At 51.0% G+C, this 19,003-nt stretch overlaps 1 protein-coding gene across 1 annotated transcript; it reads right to left on the bottom strand.

Annotated features, from left to right (window-relative positions):
- Positions 1–1,343: 1,343 nt before the first annotated feature.
- ndnf (neuron-derived neurotrophic factor) lies at positions 1,344–13,125 on the bottom strand. The gene is made up of 4 exons (XM_084676085.1): positions 12,828–13,125; positions 6,075–6,308; positions 5,043–5,167; positions 1,344–3,503 (listed from the first exon to the last, which is right to left on the bottom strand). The coding sequence occupies exons 2-4, from the start codon at positions 6,305–6,307 to the stop codon at positions 2,095–2,097; spliced, it is 1,767 nt and encodes a 588-aa protein (XP_084532211.1). The 5' UTR covers position 6,308; positions 12,828–13,125; the 3' UTR covers positions 1,344–2,094.
- Positions 13,126–19,003: the final 5,878 nt, after the last annotated feature.

Here is a 19,003-nt window from a genome sequence, read left to right as displayed (position 1 = left end):
CAGGGCTACCCGGGGCCATGCAGGGCTACCCAGGGCTACGCAGGGCTACCGGGGGCCAAGCAGGGCTACCCGGGGCCATGCAGGGCTACCCGGGGATACGCAGGGCTACCTGGGGCCATGCAGGGCTACCCGGGGCCATGCAGGGCTACCCAGGGCTACGCAGGGCTACCCGGGGCCATGCAGGGCTACCCAGGGCTACGCAGGGCTACCCGGGGCCATGCAGGGCTACGCAGGGCTACCCAGGGCTACGCAGGGCATTCCCCCAGCTCTCTGTGTCTCTGGGACTCCTCCCCGTCCCACGCAGGGTAACCGGCTCCAGGTGAGCCGGGCTGAGCTGCCCTAGGCTGGGACGGACGGCTGGGCTGGGCTGCTGGATGGAGCAGGGCTAGCAGGAGACAGGAGAGGGGAGGAGGTGGAGGTGGAAAAACCTGGAGATTCACAAGCAGCAGCTGGTTAGCCAGGGTCCAACCAGAGGACAGCTCCCCTGTCTCTCCTGAGTGTGTGTGTGGACGTGTATTTGTAAATGTGTGTGTGTGCAGACGTGTGTGGACGTGTGTGTCAATGCACGTGTGTGTAAACGTGTATGTGTGTGTGCGCGGTTGTGTGCGTGTAGATGTGCGTATGTGCGTGAATGTGTGTGTGTGTGTGTGTGTGCAGATGCATGCGTTTCTCCTCTGAGCCTTGTTGCAGTTGATATATGTGCTGCTGAAATAGTGAGTCAGTCACCTCTGATCCACAGAGCTAAATCAGGTGTCTGATGTGCGCATAGCTCAGTTGGAGAGAATTTGACACACACACACACACACACTCTTATATCCACACACATACACAGACACTCTTCTACAGGGATAGGTACAGTTCAGTGGTACGGCATTTGACACACCCACACACTGGCCTACAGACACCGATTTGTACCCACAAACAGGGATGGGTATAGCTCTGTGGTTGGAGCCTTTGTCGACAGCTCAAGATGTGGCAGGCCCAAATCCCACTCTTGACATCGCTTTGGATCAAACCATCTGCTAAATAAATCCATTATCATCATGTTGCAGCAGGTCTAGCTAGCAGAAGCACTCAGCCTCACAGCGGTCTTCCACCAAACAGGTGTCCGAGGAGATTGAAATACGTTGGTTTGAATTATTCATCAGGATGCTGTCCGGGGGAGTGTGCTCTTGGATGTCGTAATCGTTTCTGCCGGGGATCAAGTTCTGCTGATGCGGACGTAACCGGGGCTTAATGCAAAATCCATAAACACAATATTGGGAATGCTGCGTACGCGCGGCCTCTGGCTTTGATCGTGTGATGTGTGAGAGAAGAACGCGACACCCTGGGTGACACCGGGATTACTGGGTCTATATTTAGTGTTTATGTACATGAATATTGGCAGGACAACTCTGTACATGTGACAGACACAGTGATACAGTGACAACACAGGCCTTCAGCACACAACACATTTACAGACGGACTCTAGGGCCTACACTGGCTGAGATACACACAGGAATGTCTCAACGGACGCTAAGCTCCTCCCACAACTGGAAATCTTCCTCCTAACAGCAAAGAGCCAATAGAAAACGCACGATCAATCCCCCCCCCCAAAAAAACAACAACGACAACAACAAAAAGAAACAACAAGAGGCAAAACAAAGTATAAAATAATTTAAATCTCTCCTCAGCGTTTCGTGTATACATCCAGGGAGAGAACTATACAGGGTTGTGATCTCTGCGGGTCAATGCGAATTGAAACTGGAGGAACAAACCAATACAACGCAAATGTCATGCAGCAACAACACAGAGGTGGGGGGTTGAGAATGATCTTGTCTGAAGCTCTGTCTAGAGGGTTGGCACCGAGATGCCTAGATCGCGGCGGCGGTCTCAGAACTCGCCGGGCTACAGGGTCGTTCGCCACGCAACAACGAAATGTAAACATAAATATACAGGTTGATATCTCTCTCTACGAACAGTTCAGTCTGGGCCACGGGCTCCCTGGCTGCCTCAGTCTGTATGCACTCCTTAGTAGAATATCACTTCGAGTTAAATAAACTTTTTTTTTTTCATATATATAGATTTAATTATAATAGATTTATTCAGAGTCTTTTAGCAGTATCTCCTGGTTTTCACCAGTTTGCTCTGGTATTTGACGGAGTGCCCGCTGTGCCCCACCACGTAAACGTCTAACAGGTACGTCTTCCCCGCCTCCAGCCCCGTGATGGTTTCCGTGGTGACCGCCTTCTGGAGGTTGGCGCTGTGGAAGTACTTGCAGAGGACCTTCTCCGACTTCCGGCGGGTCTCCGGCCCGGCGCACTGGTTCTGCTCGCGGCGGCGTTGCTCCTCGCCGTAGCCGTCGGCGACCTCGCGGCGGTAGACGCAGTACTTGTTGCGGTCCTGCGTCCCCAGCCAGGCCACGGTGGCGGAGGAGCACGTGCGCAGCTTGTCGAAGGCCTTGATGCGGGTGTCCTCGGGCAGGGAGGGGAACGGCTGCTTGCTGGTGCGCCGGGTGGTGGCCAGGACCTTCAGGGTGGACGCCCCCTTCCGGCTCCCTCGCAGGCGGATCAGGTACTTGGCCTTGGGCTTGCCGCGCAGCTGAAACTGCCGGACACCCTCGACGTTCTGGGAGAGGAGGAGCTTGCCGTCGCGGCGCACCTGCACCTGGACGGCGTCCAGGCAGGCGTGGACGAAGAGCGCCACCCGCTGGTGGGAGGAGACGGGGGCGAAGCGCAGGAACTTGCTGCCCTTCCGCTTGACGAAGACGTCGGCGACCTTGCCGTCCTTCAGCTCCACCGTCTTCTGCCGCGCCTCCTCCTTGGTGCGGGCGAACGTGCCCACGTAGGCCGTGCTGGTGTTGGTGGCGGCGTTCACGGCGAACACGTCGAAGTAGAACTGTGTGTCGGGCTTCAGGTCGGACACGGTGAAGATGTTCTTGTTGCCGATGCACACCTTGACAATGTCGGCGTTCCTGGGCTTGGCTTGGAAGGAGCGGGAGATCTTGTTGCTGGCGGGGCCCCGGTCCTTGCCAAAGTCGTTGTCGAGGGGGGGGAAGCCGAAGTGGGCGAAGTCGAAGGGGCTGAAGTCCCGGCCGGGTTTGGGCGCCATCATGAAGGCGTCGTCGGCGTTGATCTTCGCCTCGGCCGCGCACATGCTCTTGAAGTTGTGCTCCTTGTTGATGACGACGCAGTACTGCACCGGCTGGCCCATCGACTGCCCCGTGGGGGTGGGCTTCCAGGCCAGGGTGACGGTGGTGCGGCCCAGGGCCGTCACGTCCACCCTGGGGTCGTAGGGCAGCTCGGGGTAGGGCTGGTCGGACTCCGGGGTGGTGGTGGCGTAGAGCTTGAAGTTGCTGTCCTTCTCGGTGGAGAGGAGCTCCAGCTGGTAGAGTCCGGACGGCGTGCTGGTGGCCACGTAGGACTCGACGTCGTTGCCCTTGTAGGAGAAGAGCTCCGCCCCCTCGTCCACCGTGCCCTGCTGCTGCCGCCGCTGCTTCTGCTGGTCCAGGGGTTCAGGCTCACCTGGGACACACACACGGGAAAGACACACGCCATCAGTTGCCTGCCAACACGCACACACGGGGATATGCACACACGCCGATTCCAATGCCAACACACACAGGGGCGCACACACAACATCGGCTGTCTCCAAGCACACACAGGGACGCACACATCACCTCACTCCAACAAACACACACACGCACGTCATCTCTCCACACGGACATCAAACTGTTCCATCGACCAAACCTTATTCCTCCCCTCTCACTCCCCACGAGGTTTGTTTTGAAAAATGTGTTTTCTCATTTTGGACCTGATGTTAACTAATTTCCACAGGTGCTAAGAACAACCTCTTTAATGTGTCATGGGGTCATGGTGAATCTCTCCGGGCCTCGCGGACCATTAGCCCCTCACCGGTCGGCATCCATGTTTTCTCTCCAAACATCCACGGAGATCACAGGCAGGTATTCACCTGGCCTCTCCGAGCAAGCAGAGTTTACAAAGACATCCCTTGTAGCCTCTGCATGAGCCGGCCCAGGGCCAGCTCCAACCTCTGCTGGTCATGGAACCATAATATTATGTTTGTCAACCAGAGAGCACGGCGTGGTGCTGGAGTTAAGCTCACAGATCCACTCACGGACGAGACCTTGAGGGGGGAGGGCGACACACAGACGGCCAGACAGAAGGGTTAGGCTGTCTCTGTGTTTACAGAGCTCGCTCTCTCTTTTCTCTCTCTCTCTCTCTTCCTCTCTCTCTCTCTATTTCTCTCTCTGAACCAATGAGCGAAAGCTCTGTTACAGAGTCCTCACTCCGAGCATGTCCTGCAGGAATCTGGTTCGTTCACTTGATTTGAAAGGTAACTTGATATGGCGAAACAGTTGATATGGCGAATCACTTGATATGGCGCATCACGTCATGTGTTCAATCACTTGATAGGGCGAATCACTTGATCCAATCACACTGAGAAGTGTGGTTAAATTAGGAGCCCAGCTCATGACACAGCTTCACGAAAGGTTCGTGAAAATGTGCCAGCCCTATTTGAGGCTATGAACCTCCGCTCTCTCCCTCAGACAACGAGCACGTCTCATAGAAAGACTGTTGGTCTACCGGAGGAGTTCTATGGTCGGCAGTAGACTGGGTGTCTGTCCTCGGTTCCTCTCAGCTGTGGAAACTAAGACCAGAGCAGCAGAGCAAACCTTGGTTCCTTCACAGACTCCTGTCATCAGGCACGGTGGAACACTATCATTAAGACGTTATTGTGGCACCGTAGTTGAGATGTTATCATTGTTGCACCGGGCCTGGTAGCTGAGATGTGGTTCCTTTGCACTGTGCCTGGTAATTATAGCCTAAACCTTGAGTCTGAATACTGGAAATACTGTTAGAACTGTTAGAAGTGTTAGCACTTCTGATCCTTGATTTAGTTTTGGGGTACTTGACACTTTCAAGACTGTGTTTGGTGTTATGTTCAGCGGTCAGTGTTGCATATCGTGTTTAGTGCTGGGTGTCGTGTTCAGTGTTCGGTTTATGGTCAAGGTCAAGGTGTGGGTCAGGGTGTCCGAGTACCTGATTCCTCTCCGCTGGCGTCCTCTGGGAGCTCCTGCAGGGTGAGTTTCCACTCCAGCGGGGCGTCACACGGCGTCACTGTCACCGACAGCGGCGTGTTGTCCTCCTCCACCACAAAGTAGTACCTGTGAAGACCAGACCCCCTCGTTAAAAGCCCGGGCTACACCTTCCCCCTGCCATCGTGACCCTGGCTCCACCCTCATGACCCTGACTCCACCCTCATGACCCTGGCTCCACCCTCATGACCCTGGCTCCACCATCATTACCCTGGCTCCACCCTCATGACCCTGGCTCCACCCTCATGACCCTGACTCCACCCTCATGACCCTGACTCCACCCTCATGACCCTGGCTCCACCATCCTAACCCTGGTTCCACCCTCACCCTGCCATGAGGGGCCAACACCAGCTCCCAAACCCTATCCCTAGACCCAGACAGCCTCCCCACCACCACATTTACAGAACCTTTGCTGTAGACCCAGACACTGGCCTTGGCCTCTGTCCATACACCCGCTCACATGGATATTACTCTCTCATCTATTATGCATTCCTCTGCAGAATCTGTAAACATGATACAGTGTGTTCCTGTTTACCAGTCCACTTACAGGAAGCAGCCAGATGATGAATGGACATGCTCACTCAACTCTCATCGGGCCTGACTGGGGACAACCTACTCGCTCAGTGTTTGTAAAGATTGTGTTGCTGTTAAGGTTTTGTGTTGTTTGTAAATATCTGTTTGCAAAGGCTGTGTTTGTAAAGGTTGTGTCTATAAATGTTGGGTTTGTAAAGGTCATGTCTGTAAATATCGTGTGTATAAAGGGTTGTGTTTGTAAAGGTCATGTCGGTAAATATCGTGTTTATAAAGGGTTGTGTTTGTAAAGGTCATGTCTGTAAAGATTGTGTTTATAAAGAGTTGTGTTCGTCAAGGTCATGGTTGTAAAAGGTTGTATTTGTAAAGGTCATGTCTGTAAATATCGTGTTTATGAAGGGTCGTGTTTGTCAAGGTCATGTTTGTAAAAGTCGTGTTCTCTCACCTTTTGGGCGTGTCCCTGAACAGATATCCGCTGATCTCGGCTCCGTCGGGAATGACGGAGGAGTCGTGGAAAAGGGCCTTGTCTCGGATCTGCATCTGGAACAGACCCTCGTCCCGGGTGGGAAGCTTCTGGGCCACCGCCCCCAGGACCAGGACCAGGACCAGGGCTGGGGCCAGGATCAGGGTCTGGGTCTGGGACCGCCTCCAGGCCTGCGATCCTGAATACAGCCTCATTCTGGAACACAGAGCACACACCCACCGTCACTATGCAGCCTAGATAACACACACACACTGTCACAATTCAGCCTACAGACTTTACACACACACACACACTTCTACAAATAAGCCTAATCCTAGAATACACATGTAAACACACATAGCCCACAAGATAGTTTCATCCGGAAACACACACACAGTAACATGGAGCCAAAAGAAGAGAAGGGGAGAGGAGGGGAGAGAGGGGGAGTAGAAGGGAGGGAATGAGGGTTGTGGAGAGGGGGAGAGGAGGGTTGGAAAGAGAGAAGGAGGGTTGTAGAGAGGGGAGTAGGAGAGGGGGAGAGATTTGGCAGTGATCAGGGTGAAGCTGTGAGCTGAGTGGAGGAACTAGCTCCCTGGTCATCCTCAGACCAGCAGCTCTTAGGAACCATCCCATATCCTCCCCCTGTTGATCCCCTCCCATCAGCTACACATGATGGGGAAGTCAAATCCCTGGTGATTTAATCAGGCTAATGATGGCGGCTTAGCCAGATACTTTACTGTCTTTTACTGCAAGCTAGAGGTGTCCTATTAATGACCTCTCTCTCCTCCTCCTCTCACGCTCTCTTTCTCCCTCCCTCCCTCCCTCCCTCCCTCCCTCCCTCCCTCCCTCCCTCTCTCTCTCTCTCTCTCTCTCTCTCTCTCTCCCTCTCTCTCTCTCTCTCTCTCTCTCTCTCTCCCTCCCTCCCTCTCCCTCTCTCTCTCTCTCTCTCTCTCTCTCTCTCTCTCTCTCCCTCTATCTCTCTCTCCCTCTGCTTCTTGCCCTCGATCCCCTCTGTCTTTCCCACCCCTTGATCATGCTCTTTTCTTCCAGTGGATTCAGCTAATCTCTCTCGCTCTCACACACGCTCATACAGAATAATCTCTGGGCCGTTTCGGCGTCCTGTCATACAAACATGGCTTCATCTTTCCCCTTCCTCCCTCCCTCCTTCCCTCTCACCCTCTCTCCTTCTCTCCTCCAAACCCACCCTCCCCATCTCCCACTCTCTCGCCATCTATTCCTCTCTCCCACTGCCTACCTTCCTACCTCCCTCAAACCTTTTTTTTCTTTCCCTCTCCCCTCCCTCCCTCCCTCTCCCCTCCCTCCCTCTCCCCTCCCTCCCTCCCTCCATTCAGACTGATAGTAGGTGTAGAAGTAAAGGAGTCTATGACTGCCATGTCTCCACGCTACGAGAATCTTCATTGCGGCTTCGTCTTCCTCTTTAAACACAGACCAGCGAGGAGGCGTGACAGCAGCTGTCAGAGTCTACCCCCCACCCACCCACCCTCCCTCCCCTCCCTCCCCTCCCTCCCCTCCCTCCCCTCCCTCACCCCCGCCTTTGCAGGAAAGGGGAGGAGAGCCTTCTAAGTGGCGCTTTGAGGTTGGAGGAGATCCTTATCTCAGGCTCGTCTTGTCTGCTTGTCTTTCTCCACTTCACAAGCGTGTCGGCCGGAACAAAGATGACTCTATTAATACACCGGGCAGCTACGAGGTGGCTTGTTTTGAGCTGATGTTCTCTCTGTCTCCAAACACACTTGCACACACACACACACACACATAAACGCAATGCACACAAACATACGCGGACAGGTTTGACGATCCGACACCAGGTTTCGCGCTCATACACGCTCATAACACACACACACGCGTACAGTACAGACACCAACGAGCACACACACATGCAAACACACGCGTCCAGGCATACGCACACACATAGACACGCACATCTAGACCTACACAAAAACACATTCAGCCTTCCGCACACACACACAGGTACACGAACACAGACACACGTAGGTGCAGCACGCACACACACAGGCCCCTGCAGCTGCACCAATCCCAAACAGCGGTGATGTCATCAGATATGGGCACTCTCTCTGATCAGGGGACTGTTGTCACACCGACCCATCCAGTGTGTGCGTGTATTTGTGTGTGTGTGTGTGTGTGTGTGTGTGTGCGTGTGGGTGTCTGACCTCCAGCGTAAGAAACGCACTCGATACGCACTCCAGCCCAACATCTGACACCCGACCTCCGTACTCGATCTCCGTGGACGACAGCTCCTCGCCAGAGGCGGAGAGAGAGAGGGACACCAGCGCCCTGTCGCACGGCCACGTGGACACCAGCCGCCCCAGAGTGACACCCTCCCAGTCCCACACTCAGCTCTCATGCATGGCCCGACTCGGGAAAATGACACCTGCATATTAAATGGCGAGCTGGGACTACCCCTGTTCTACCCCTGAGGCTGGGAGGCCGGGAGGCTGGGAGGCTGAACACAGTCCTGGGACCAAGAGCCAGACCCATTCTCAGACCAGCAAGCGGCCTTACCAAAATAAAACTTCAAAACACTGCATCTGGAACAAATAAAGTCTAATGTTTAATTAGAGTGAGGGAGGATGTATGATGGTAATTTGGGGGAGGATAATTTGAAGGCAGGGCCGGCCACAATCGTGTCAACTTTGTTTTGCTGCCTCTTTTTTTATTTATTTATATATTCATTTAGTTTTCAGTTTCACTCCGGAGTGGACTTTGTTCAAAACTTTGAAATTCTTTTTGGTTGTGGGGGGAAAAAACGGTGTTGGGGTTGGTGGTTGGGGGCTGGGGTTGGTGGTTGGGGGCTGGGGTTGTGGTCTGGGGGCTCCCAAAGCATTTGAGTTCAGATCAAGAGGTTGCAGGTTCAAATGCATGTTGCTTGGGATAAAAGCATCAGCTAAATGAACACATCATTATTATTATTTGGATTGTAGCTGCAGAGGGAGTCTTGGCCCTGGCCCTTCCCCCACAGAACAACAACGTTAGCACAGCGCTAATCAGGCGGCCATTACAGTCCTGTGGAACATTAGCTATGCACACAACACCAAGCCAAGGGAACGACACTCGAACACACGACCCAGATGGAGGCAATCTCTGAAACAGCATCAATCACTTCTATTAGAATCATCCATCAGTCCATTACTAACAAGATGAAAGGGAGAGAGAAAAGGCTTTGCACACCTGATTGGCCGTGTCGTAAGCCAATAGCCTGGTCATTACGCTGCATGAACTGCCCTGCTTAGTCCGTGCGGCTCAGCTTCTTTGACCAGGGTCGGTATGTTGGTTTGTTTACGTGTGTGTGTCTGTGTCTGTGCGTGGGTGTGTGACTGAGTGTATGTGTGTGTGTGTGTAAGTTACTTTTCCAGCAGCCAGTGTATGAAAAGAGAGTGCAGCTTGATGACTAGCATGTGTCGAGCATGTATGCAAGTCCTTCTGAGTGATGGATAACATGACAGCTTCACAGAGCACTTTACCCCTCATCACACACACACACACACACACACACAAGAACTCAGACACACACACCCATGCCCACACACAGCAGTCCTGCCTTCCCACTGTCCAACATCACAACATGCCTGCATGTTTTGTGAACACCTGAGTTTGTTTCCGTGTGTGAATGTATGTCTGTATGTGTGCGTGCATGTTTCTCTGTGTATGTGTGTGTGTGTCCATGCATGTGGTTCGGTGTGCTTCACATCTACCTACACGTGTGCATATGTGTATACATAAGCTGGTATGTGTTTATTCCCCCCCCCCTACACACACACACGCACACACGGCAGGCCAGCCTCCCTCCTGTTCTGTCACGACGGCTAACCTCCTGTCTGCTTCCACATGGTGCTCATTATCAGCCCTGCCAGGAAGAAAGGACACTTTCATTTCAAACACAAATAAAGAGACACTCTGGATTCCTCCTGTTGGCCGTCTGGCAGGCGGAGAGCCCAGAGACTCTGACTGTTCTCTTACTAACTGCTGTTGTCTCTCTCTCTCTCTCTCCTCGCTCTCTCTCCTCTCTCCTTCTCTCTTTCCCTCTCTCTCTCCTCTCTCCTTCTCTCTCTCTCTCTCTCCCTCTCTCCTTCTCTCTTTCCCTCTCTCTCTCCTCTCCTTCTCTATCCTTCCCTCTCTCTCTCCTCTCTCTCTCCACAGAGCTGATTTACAGTAGCCTTGCAGCTGTGGAAGCCTCCATCACCACTGTCACGGTAGAGCTCACAAGGGGAAAGAGAGAGGGGGGGGGTTTGACCGGGGGGGGGGGGTCAACCGTGGCGGGGGGGGTGGGGGGTGGGGTCGCCCAGGGCTCACAACCTGAGATGAAACCAGGGCCCAGAGCCCTGTCCTGTATCCAGGGCCAGACCACAGAAGGTCTGGTGCTCTTGGACGGCCAAACGGCTCATTAATGAATTGGTAGAGAGACTGTGGTTCGGGGAGCGCATCCAAGGGTAGGAATTTAGTCTGTGATGGAGTGTATGTGTGTGTGGGGGGGAGGGGTTCGTGTGTGTCTGAGTGCCTGTGTGAGTGTGTGTGCGTACGTGTGTGCCTGTGTGTGTGTGTGTTCCCACACCATCACATTCCTCTCATCCAGAGCATGTGTATAAGTGTACATCATCACTCTCACTCTGTCTCCATGCCATCCAAATCATCACGCGCAGTTAAGACTCTCTCAACTACTCGCATCATCAGGCCGCAGAGACGTTCTGGCGCAACACCGGCGGACAGACGGGGGCCTCGCTATTTTCCGTCTCCGCCTCTCGGTTTTATGGTCGAGGCCGCATCCAGGAATGTTTCTCCGAAGAGCGGGTCAGGTCGCGGGGGGCACCCGCTATTACCGCACTACAAATGAGTCTTTCAAATGAGAGGTGGGGGGTGGGACCTTTGACTGATGTGCCCTTCATCGCTGTCACTGCGGCGGCGGAGGGGGAGATCACACCGATTAGCACACAAAATACCCCCTGGGAAAGTCGTTCACCCGCCGACCAAACGCCGTATAAAGGAGCCCAAGCTCCGGAGCTATGTCGTGTGAAACGACTCAATCACTTTGTATGTTGTTTTACGGGCAGTGAGCGCACTGGGCGGCCCTTCGGTGGCACAGAATATACGGGCCTGAGGCCGCCGTCTCTCCTGTAGGCTATCTACGGGAGAATAATTGTAGATTTGCGCTGTGAATGCGCCAGGGCCTGGGAGTGGGTGTGGTTATGATGAATAATTTAAACGAGGGTGTAAAAACCTGTTGCTACGTCCTTAATTTCCGCCAACGACTCTGGAAGTGACACCGAACTGGACAAAGGCAACTCGAGGAAGACCGTAGCCTACCTACACGGCCGCCTGTCACCGCTCGGGACGCATAATGGCTATGGCAACACTGGCGGAATTCTTTCAGTCGGGGGTGTTCATATGCAAATGGCGGTTTAGTTACGGTATGCAACACAAGACCTTCCCATTTTAAGACTTTTTGTTCATGGTTCATTCTCCTTAGAAAGTAGCCTACGGCAGGCAGTGGGGCTTCACTCTCCCGATAAAATACAGTTATTCAAATTCCCATTCTCAGTCTGTCTCTCATTGTGAAGCTCCTAACCCCACGGAGACAGAAACGGAAAAACAGGAGTCTTGCAACGGGACGGACGAGGGGAAAGAAAGCGTAACAGTACCGCCGTCGTTCCCCGGTCAGAGAATATCTTAAATGATTAAACTATTGGTTCCCAAACATTTCAACTGAATAGGCCTGAATTTCCTTTTTCATCAAAAGCATCAGATATTCCATAACACTGGAAATCACAATTTTCGAATGATCTAACCAAGTATTATTTAACCAAGCACTGAATTAAACACTTATTTTTCGTAGTCTTAACAAACGTATCTGAAGAGGAAGGCTGAAAAGCTCAAATGAATACTTTGCTTTCCAACCCATGAGGATTAAAGTGTGTCCAGAGTCCCTGGGCTATCGATGAACTGCCGAAGATAACGGTTCTCGCAGGTGCATTCATCCACTTTCCACACAGGAAATGACCCACCAACACTGGTGCTCCAAAACAGTTACCCCCTTGGGAGCATTTTATATTGGCAGGAACGCAATGAAAAGGACCAATGTAGCGAACGTAGTTTGTGCAGAGCACCGTAGAAAGGGGCGAGAACGCATATTGATGAATTGCGTCTGGCGTCTTTTGAGGGCGCTCCGTCACCCCGGAGAGCATGGGAACCCGGTGACGAGCACAAAGCACGGAATTTCAGCCCCAGACCAAGAGCCTGCGGACGCTGCCTTCCGCGTGTCCTTTTCAACCTCAAGCAAAAGTGCATCCGTTTTACGCGACATTCATCGTGCCCCGTGAAATACAGCCGAACTACGAAACAGATTAAAAGAGCACGCTAGCCCGGGCTTGACTGAAATGTGTTTGAAACCCTTAACTTCCCGGAGTTGTAAACCACAAAACCTCATCCCCTGCTATCTGGAAGGCGTTTCAAAGGCAGTCGCCTTTTATTCCAAAAGGCTGTCTTTATATTTAAGGACCTCTCTGTCTGCAAAGCTATCTACAAAAGCACTTCACAAACCATCTTACAGCACTCGTATAAAAAACTCAGTTTTTAAACTCCGATATGTTTATAAAGTGGTCACTTATCGTGTTTTGAAATAAGTTTGTGAAGTGTGTAAGTGACAAGTCAGACACATTTAGTTTACGAAACTAATTTCGTGTAAAAATGTAAAAGTCTTCTTACCTTTAAAATCAATGAATGTTGAAATGAGTTTGAAACTTGTGTCTTCTGGAGGATGGGATTCAAACGGACCGAAGCCCGGAGAACACAAAAAAGAAAACGGGACTTTGGGCACTTTCAAAATCAATGAAGTTGTCCCTTTCTGGAGTCCAGTAGATTCCTTATTTCGGTTCTGGTGTGTTGGCAATAGGATTAGATCTGGGGTGCGTGCGGTACTTCTGAAAAGGTTTAGCTCGTCTCGAGACAGAGTGGGTATCCTGAGTTCTAGCTGCGCGTGCCTCCCCTGGCGCGCGGCTGCTATTGAGACTGACTGAGAGCAAAACTGAACTGGTGCGAACTTCTCCCCTGCGTTCTGCCTAGAGGAGACTCCAAGAACCAGCCCACTCCTTCAGGAGATTACAGCCCCAGCGCACACAAAACCAACCAGTGGCTGGCCAGAATCAACTGCAGACCTATCACACGCACGGCCTTGAAATAACATCACTTTATGAATGGAAACCCCATTTTAATTACTTTATTTACTTAAAATTGTATTTATTTAAAATGGTATGATGAACGAATGTATGACAAGACATGCTTGGCACGAATTCACAAAATGATCACATTTAAGTTTCTCAGACTTTTATTCGGAATGTGGGTTTTTTTAATTAACGAAACTAACGCTACAATTACATGATGCAAACATGTCTGAATACGGCGGGTCTGTGTCTCTGAACCGACAAATACATCTTCGTGTCTGCCTCTGTTATTTTAAGAGCGGGGATCCCCCTCGCGCTTCTCTTGTTGGGAGCCGTTCCCTCCGTCATGCGCTCAGGAAACTATCACCCTGAGCAGAAGCGCCCTTGCTGTCACGCACCCCTCCGGGCTACATGTGTGTGGGCAGGTTTGATCACAGACAGCTGGGTGAAAGGTACATTTTGATTCGTATTTTTTTTGTCTTTGCCTGGATTTTGTGTGTGTTGGAGAAGGAGTAGGGGGGGGGGGGGGGGTTGTGGTAAACAGTTTTAATTGCCTACGGGCAGAGGTTGTGCTCATAACGGGATCTATGTCTGTTTTATGCACAGGAACGACCTCTCTAAAGGTGTCAAAACACGAAACAGCATTCGGGACATGAACGCTTTTGTCTGTTCCCCCGGCCGTAACCCAGGGAAGTCAATATTTATCCAAGATGAACGCCATTAACTGAGGTCTATTGGTGGTGTCATTGACGCTGAACGAGAGACTGGGTGATGAGGGCTCCGCACCGCACTGCTGAGATAGCTCACGGTTTGAGGAGATGCCGCTGCTGGCTCTGTTAACCGTGCTTGAGGTCGCAGTTGCCTGAACCCTGTCTGAAACCGCCTTCTGCCCCGTTATCCCTCCCTGCCTGTCAGCCCCCCTCCTTCGCTTTTTACGCCAGAGCAGAGGTGTTGAAAGATGAGAAGGCCCGTAAGATGAACGGTGGAGAACAAGGTTGATCTGACCTTGAGAAACAAACAGGAACGCGCACTGTCTCATGTGAAGTTATGCTTTAAACACAAACAGCCTAAACCACACCGTTTATATCGTGACAATACATTTAAGTAAACTCATATTTTAAAAGGTGGATTTGCATAATCTTGCTATGACCTGCATTACGTGAAGGTATCAATACTTTACGTCTGTGTGGGGCCCCAACGGACTCGGTACAACATTGCCATCTAGCGGCGTGTGTGGTTCTCGGCGATCTTAAAGACGTTATCAGGCGCTAAGAAAAACGTAGGCAGGTAGGCTTGTGTTTTGCGCACGTCACTGGTGAGGAGTAAGAGAGATTTATTGTGCCGTAAAAAAATGGCTTGTTTGGCCACAACTAATACTACTGCTAACAGACACAGAATGTGTTCTTCTCCAGAACTATAAAGTATAATCAACAAAACACAGCTTGGTCATTTTTTCCTCTTCTTTGGCACAATGGAACTAAGGACTACAGTTACCCTAAGAAAGCATGAGCCTGACACAGCATAGCACTGCCCACTCAGTTGAAATTGCATCTTGACAAAATGTCAGCCTTCGGACACTGCCCATTCATTTGATATTGCATCTGGACAAAATGTCAGCCTTCTGCCAAAGCTTTGGAATGCTCTCCTTTATCATGTGAGGTCTGCTCCTTCATTGGATATTTTTAAATCTTCTCTAAAAAGATATTTATTCTTTAGCTTTTCAAAACGTTTAATTGTTGTTTTATAGCGTAGTTTTGCTATGCATTATGTACAGCACTTTGGATCAATTTGTATTGTGTTAAATGTGCTTGATAAATAAAGGTTGTTCTGGACACGGCCATTCATTTGACATTGCATCTGGACAAAATGTCAGCCTTGTGGACACTGTCCCCTCCATCAGGAGGAAACCTATTGGTATTGTTAGTTGGTATTGTTATTGTTACTTCTCTTATCTTACACTTCTAAGAAAGCATGGGTGGTGCAATGGACCACGTCTCAAACTTGTCATTTTCAAATCGATGGCATTTTGACCCCATCAGGCCAAAATAATCTGAATGTTGGTATGCATGATTCTTTGCTCACGGGGAAGAAAAAAGTATCAAGAACCCATAATGTCCGCATGATGTGTGCTCATGTACAATGAACTACAAAAATGAACTTCAAATCGCCCATTGATCTAAATGCCTTGACATGTTGTATGCATCTGTGGAATGCATTTCGCTACCATGTCAATTTTGAAACGATCTGTAATCATGAGCAGGACTCGGCCATTGCTGCTTGCAACTATACTTAGATTAGTTTTACAGACAGACTTTCAGACACAGTTGGTGGGTCTTCTTCAGACTGCTCCCTCATTCAGCTGTCACTGTGCGGAATTCTGAACCTTATTTCAAACACACACACACACACACGTTAAGATCCACGTGTGCACACACACCACACAGATCAGTGTGCACACACACACACACACGTTAAGATCCACGTGTGCACACACACCACACAGATCAGTGTGCACACACACACACACACACACACACACACACACACTGACAGCATCCCCAGTGGTAGACGTGTAAATCCCACAATAGCAGTGTTTGATGGGCCGGGCAGTGATTAGACAGGCCTGGTTCTCATGTTTCTGAGATTAAAATAGATGCCAAATTCAATCTGCTCACAGCCACTCTGCGGAGCTGTGAAAATGAATCCACTCAAGGGATGGACAGACAGACACACACACAGGCCTTACACACAGACTCACACACACCCACATGCGGGGGCGCCCCCACACACACTTACTCACACCTCAGTTATTCACACACGCTCACATGTGCACGCAAACGCGTAAACTCGCACACATGCACGCACACACACACTTCAGCTATTTACATGCCAAAGTCTTGAAAGTGTATCCACACTGGGGACAGTTTAGCCCAGGAGGAGGGGCGGGAGGAGAAAGGAGGGGAGGAGGTGAAGGAAGGAGGAGGAGGGGGAGAAGGACGAGGTGAAGGAAGGAGGAGGAGGGGGAGGAGGTGGTGGGGAAGGAGGGGTGGAAGGTGGTGGAGAAGGAGGGGGGAGGAAGGGGGGAAGGAGGTGGAAAACACAGCCGCAGTTTTCTCCAACCTGGAAAAAAGAGACATATCTCATTGTAGCACACACCAACTGGAAACAGACATATTTCTACGTCCAGGACCGAGAAATCACATTTCACAGTGTTACAATGGCTGGTGTTCCATCTGTGTGACGAGTCAGCGGATAAATGAGAACGCTGTTAGGGCTGTAATCTGTTCTGGCGTCCATCTTGGCAGTTTCTGCTGGGTTTTATATGCACATTACACTGTATTCACAATGTGTAGTCTGTGTCTCTTCTTCTATGGTAGGCCTCCCGGGGACTGGGCTAGTCTGTCTGTCAGGCTGGGAGATAACTGCTCTCTGGGTGTCATTGTTCTGCTCTGACCCTTGTCTATTTGCAGTGTGTGTGTGTGTGTGATGGGAGGTGAGTGTGTGCGTGTGTATGTATGTGTGAGGGTGTTTGTGTGTGTGTGTGTGGGGTGAGTGAGTCTGTGTGAGGTGTGTGTCTGAGTGAGTGATATAGTGTGTGTGTTGTAATGCTGTGCGCAGTCGCTGCTTCTCTCTCGTGGTCCTCACACATTCTCATCCCTCCCTAAGACATTAATGCTGAGGAGGAATGTCTTATCTTATCAGACTGGAATGCATGTGTGTTTGTGTATGTGTGTGTGTGTGAGCATGTGTGCGTGCGCGTGTGTGTGTGATGGGCCATGGCAACGGACATTCTGTAAACAAGCCCCGCCATTTACGATTTCCCTTTCCTGTTGTCATGTTGTCATGTTCTGTGAGAGGTGGAAATGCAGGGGCACACGAGACAAAGGCTGACCTCTGACCCTGGCCTCCCTGAATGGACACAGCCATTCCTCTCAATGACATTGTGGACACAGTACCTCAGCGCTGACTGGCTACATGTTGTGAGAGGGACTAGCCCATATCTGGAGATGGTTGGAGAGCCTGGTTTGCCCTGTAGAGAAGTTGGATCCACAGACAAGATGGCGTTTTTCCCTTTTTTAGCACATTTAAAACATTCAATCATGAAAATAGGAAAAAATGTCAGTGGCTTACAAGCTAAGAGTTGGGTCGGCAAAATCCAGAGTGCCCTGAGCTCTGGGGCTCCCCCTGGTGGCTGGAGGCGGTAACACACCATCGCTGGCTCAGCTGAATGGAGTCATCTCTGCTGACTGGAGGCGAGAGAGGGAAAGGTCTCAGGTCAAGGTACAAAAAGGGAGGATGACAGTGGAGGGGAGGAATGTGGGCGAGCTGGTGCTGGAGCTGTGCCTCAGCTTTGAAGGGATCCAAATGAGGACTTCTGGAGAAACTCTACAGAAGTTAAACAAACCTGATAACTCTGCTCTTTTACTGAGTTCTCACTTCACTCCAGCGTGCAGTGGAGTAGCATCCTTCCTGAGTTAGCCAGCTAGTTATATACATCCCGTTAGAAGGTTACTTGGTGTATGCTAGCATGCTAGTAACATTCTTCCTGTGTGTGAGCATGTTAGTTGCATACTTCCTGTGTTAGCATGTTGTGTGTTGGTAACAGATCCTGCTAATAGGCAGGTTTCTCATCCAAGCTTTGCCTCAGAGTTTGTGTGGCATCTCAGAAGCACTCCCAGATGCAGAGATAAACCCAGATAACCATCACTGGACAGTCTGGTCACAAGAGTGGTTAGTTTCTAAATTTAGTTTAGCCACTGCCTGTCTCTTTCCCTTCCTCCCACCCTCTCTCTCTTTCTCTGCATCCCTGTCTCTCTCTCTCTCTCTCTCTCTCTCTCTCTCTCTTTCTCTCTCTCCCTCTCTCTCTCTTTCTCTGCATCCCTATCTCTCTCTTTCCATCTCTCTCTCTCTTTTTACCCCTTTCTCTGTTTCTCTCTTTCTCTCTCTTTCTCTCTCCCTTCTCTCTTTCTCTCTCTTCATTCATCCCTCTCTCCCTCTCCCACCCTCCCTCTCTCCTCTGGAAACCCTGGAAAGTAAGAAGACCAAAAGCCACAATTGGAGCCAGATGAAGAGAGGCAGAGAGCACGGAGAGCGTCATGTCAGTGTCCGACTTCCTCTTATCATCCAATAAGAGGGCCTCGTGTCGGCGTCCCGACTCCCTCTCCCTCCCCAGCGAGAAGGCAGCATGGCGGCAGAGCCCGAGTCCCCCGGGGGGGACGGCAGATGTAAACACAGACGGAGAATCCCACACAGCGACGCCCCAGACGCTGGTCGAGCTGAAACTGTAGAACCAGAGCTCCAGGCTGAGTATGTGTACTGTAAACACCGCCTGTCAGAAAGAGAGAGAGAGAGAGAGAGAGAGAGAGAGAGAGAGAGAGAGAGAGAGAGAGAGAGAGAGAGAGAGAGAGAGAGAGAGAGAGAGAGAGAGAGAGAGAGAGAGAGAGAGAGAGAGAGAGAGAGAGAGAGAGAGAGAGAGAGAGAGAGAGAGAGAGAGAGAGAGAGAGAGAGAGAGAGAGAGAGAGAGAGAGAGAGAGAGAGAGAGAGAGAGAGAGAGAGAGAGAGAGAGAGAGAGAGAAGAAAGAAAGAAAGAAAGAAAGAAAGAAAGAAAGGAAGAAAGAAAGAAAAAGGGGAAAGAGAGAGAAAAAGAAGGAGAGAGAGAGAGGAAGAGAGAGACAGTTGGGCCATGCACAGCACAACAGTTGGGCTAGAGTTAGCTACATT

This window comes from Hypomesus nipponensis, chromosome 16 (assembly GCF_054491055.1).
Source record: "Hypomesus nipponensis isolate SF chromosome 16, ASM5449105v1, whole genome shotgun sequence".
Taxonomy (NCBI): domain Eukaryota; kingdom Metazoa; phylum Chordata; class Actinopteri; order Osmeriformes; family Osmeridae; genus Hypomesus; species Hypomesus nipponensis.
The sequence above is the reverse complement of the archived record's forward strand: the minus strand, read 5'-3'. Positions and strand labels throughout refer to the sequence as shown.

Coding starts and splice junctions, on each gene's coding strand:
- ndnf (XM_084676085.1), bottom strand. CDS start 6,307: ATGAGGCTGTATTCAGGATCGCAGGCCTGGAGGCGGTCCCAGACCCAG. Junction 5,168..6,074: donor TTCAGGGACACGCCCAAAAG/GTGAGAGAACAC, acceptor TGGTCTTCACAG/GTACTACTTTGTGGTGGAGG. Junction 3,504..5,042: donor CGCCAGCGGAGAGGAATCAG/GTACTCGGACAC, acceptor TGTGTGTCCCAG/GTGAGCCTGAACCCCTGGAC.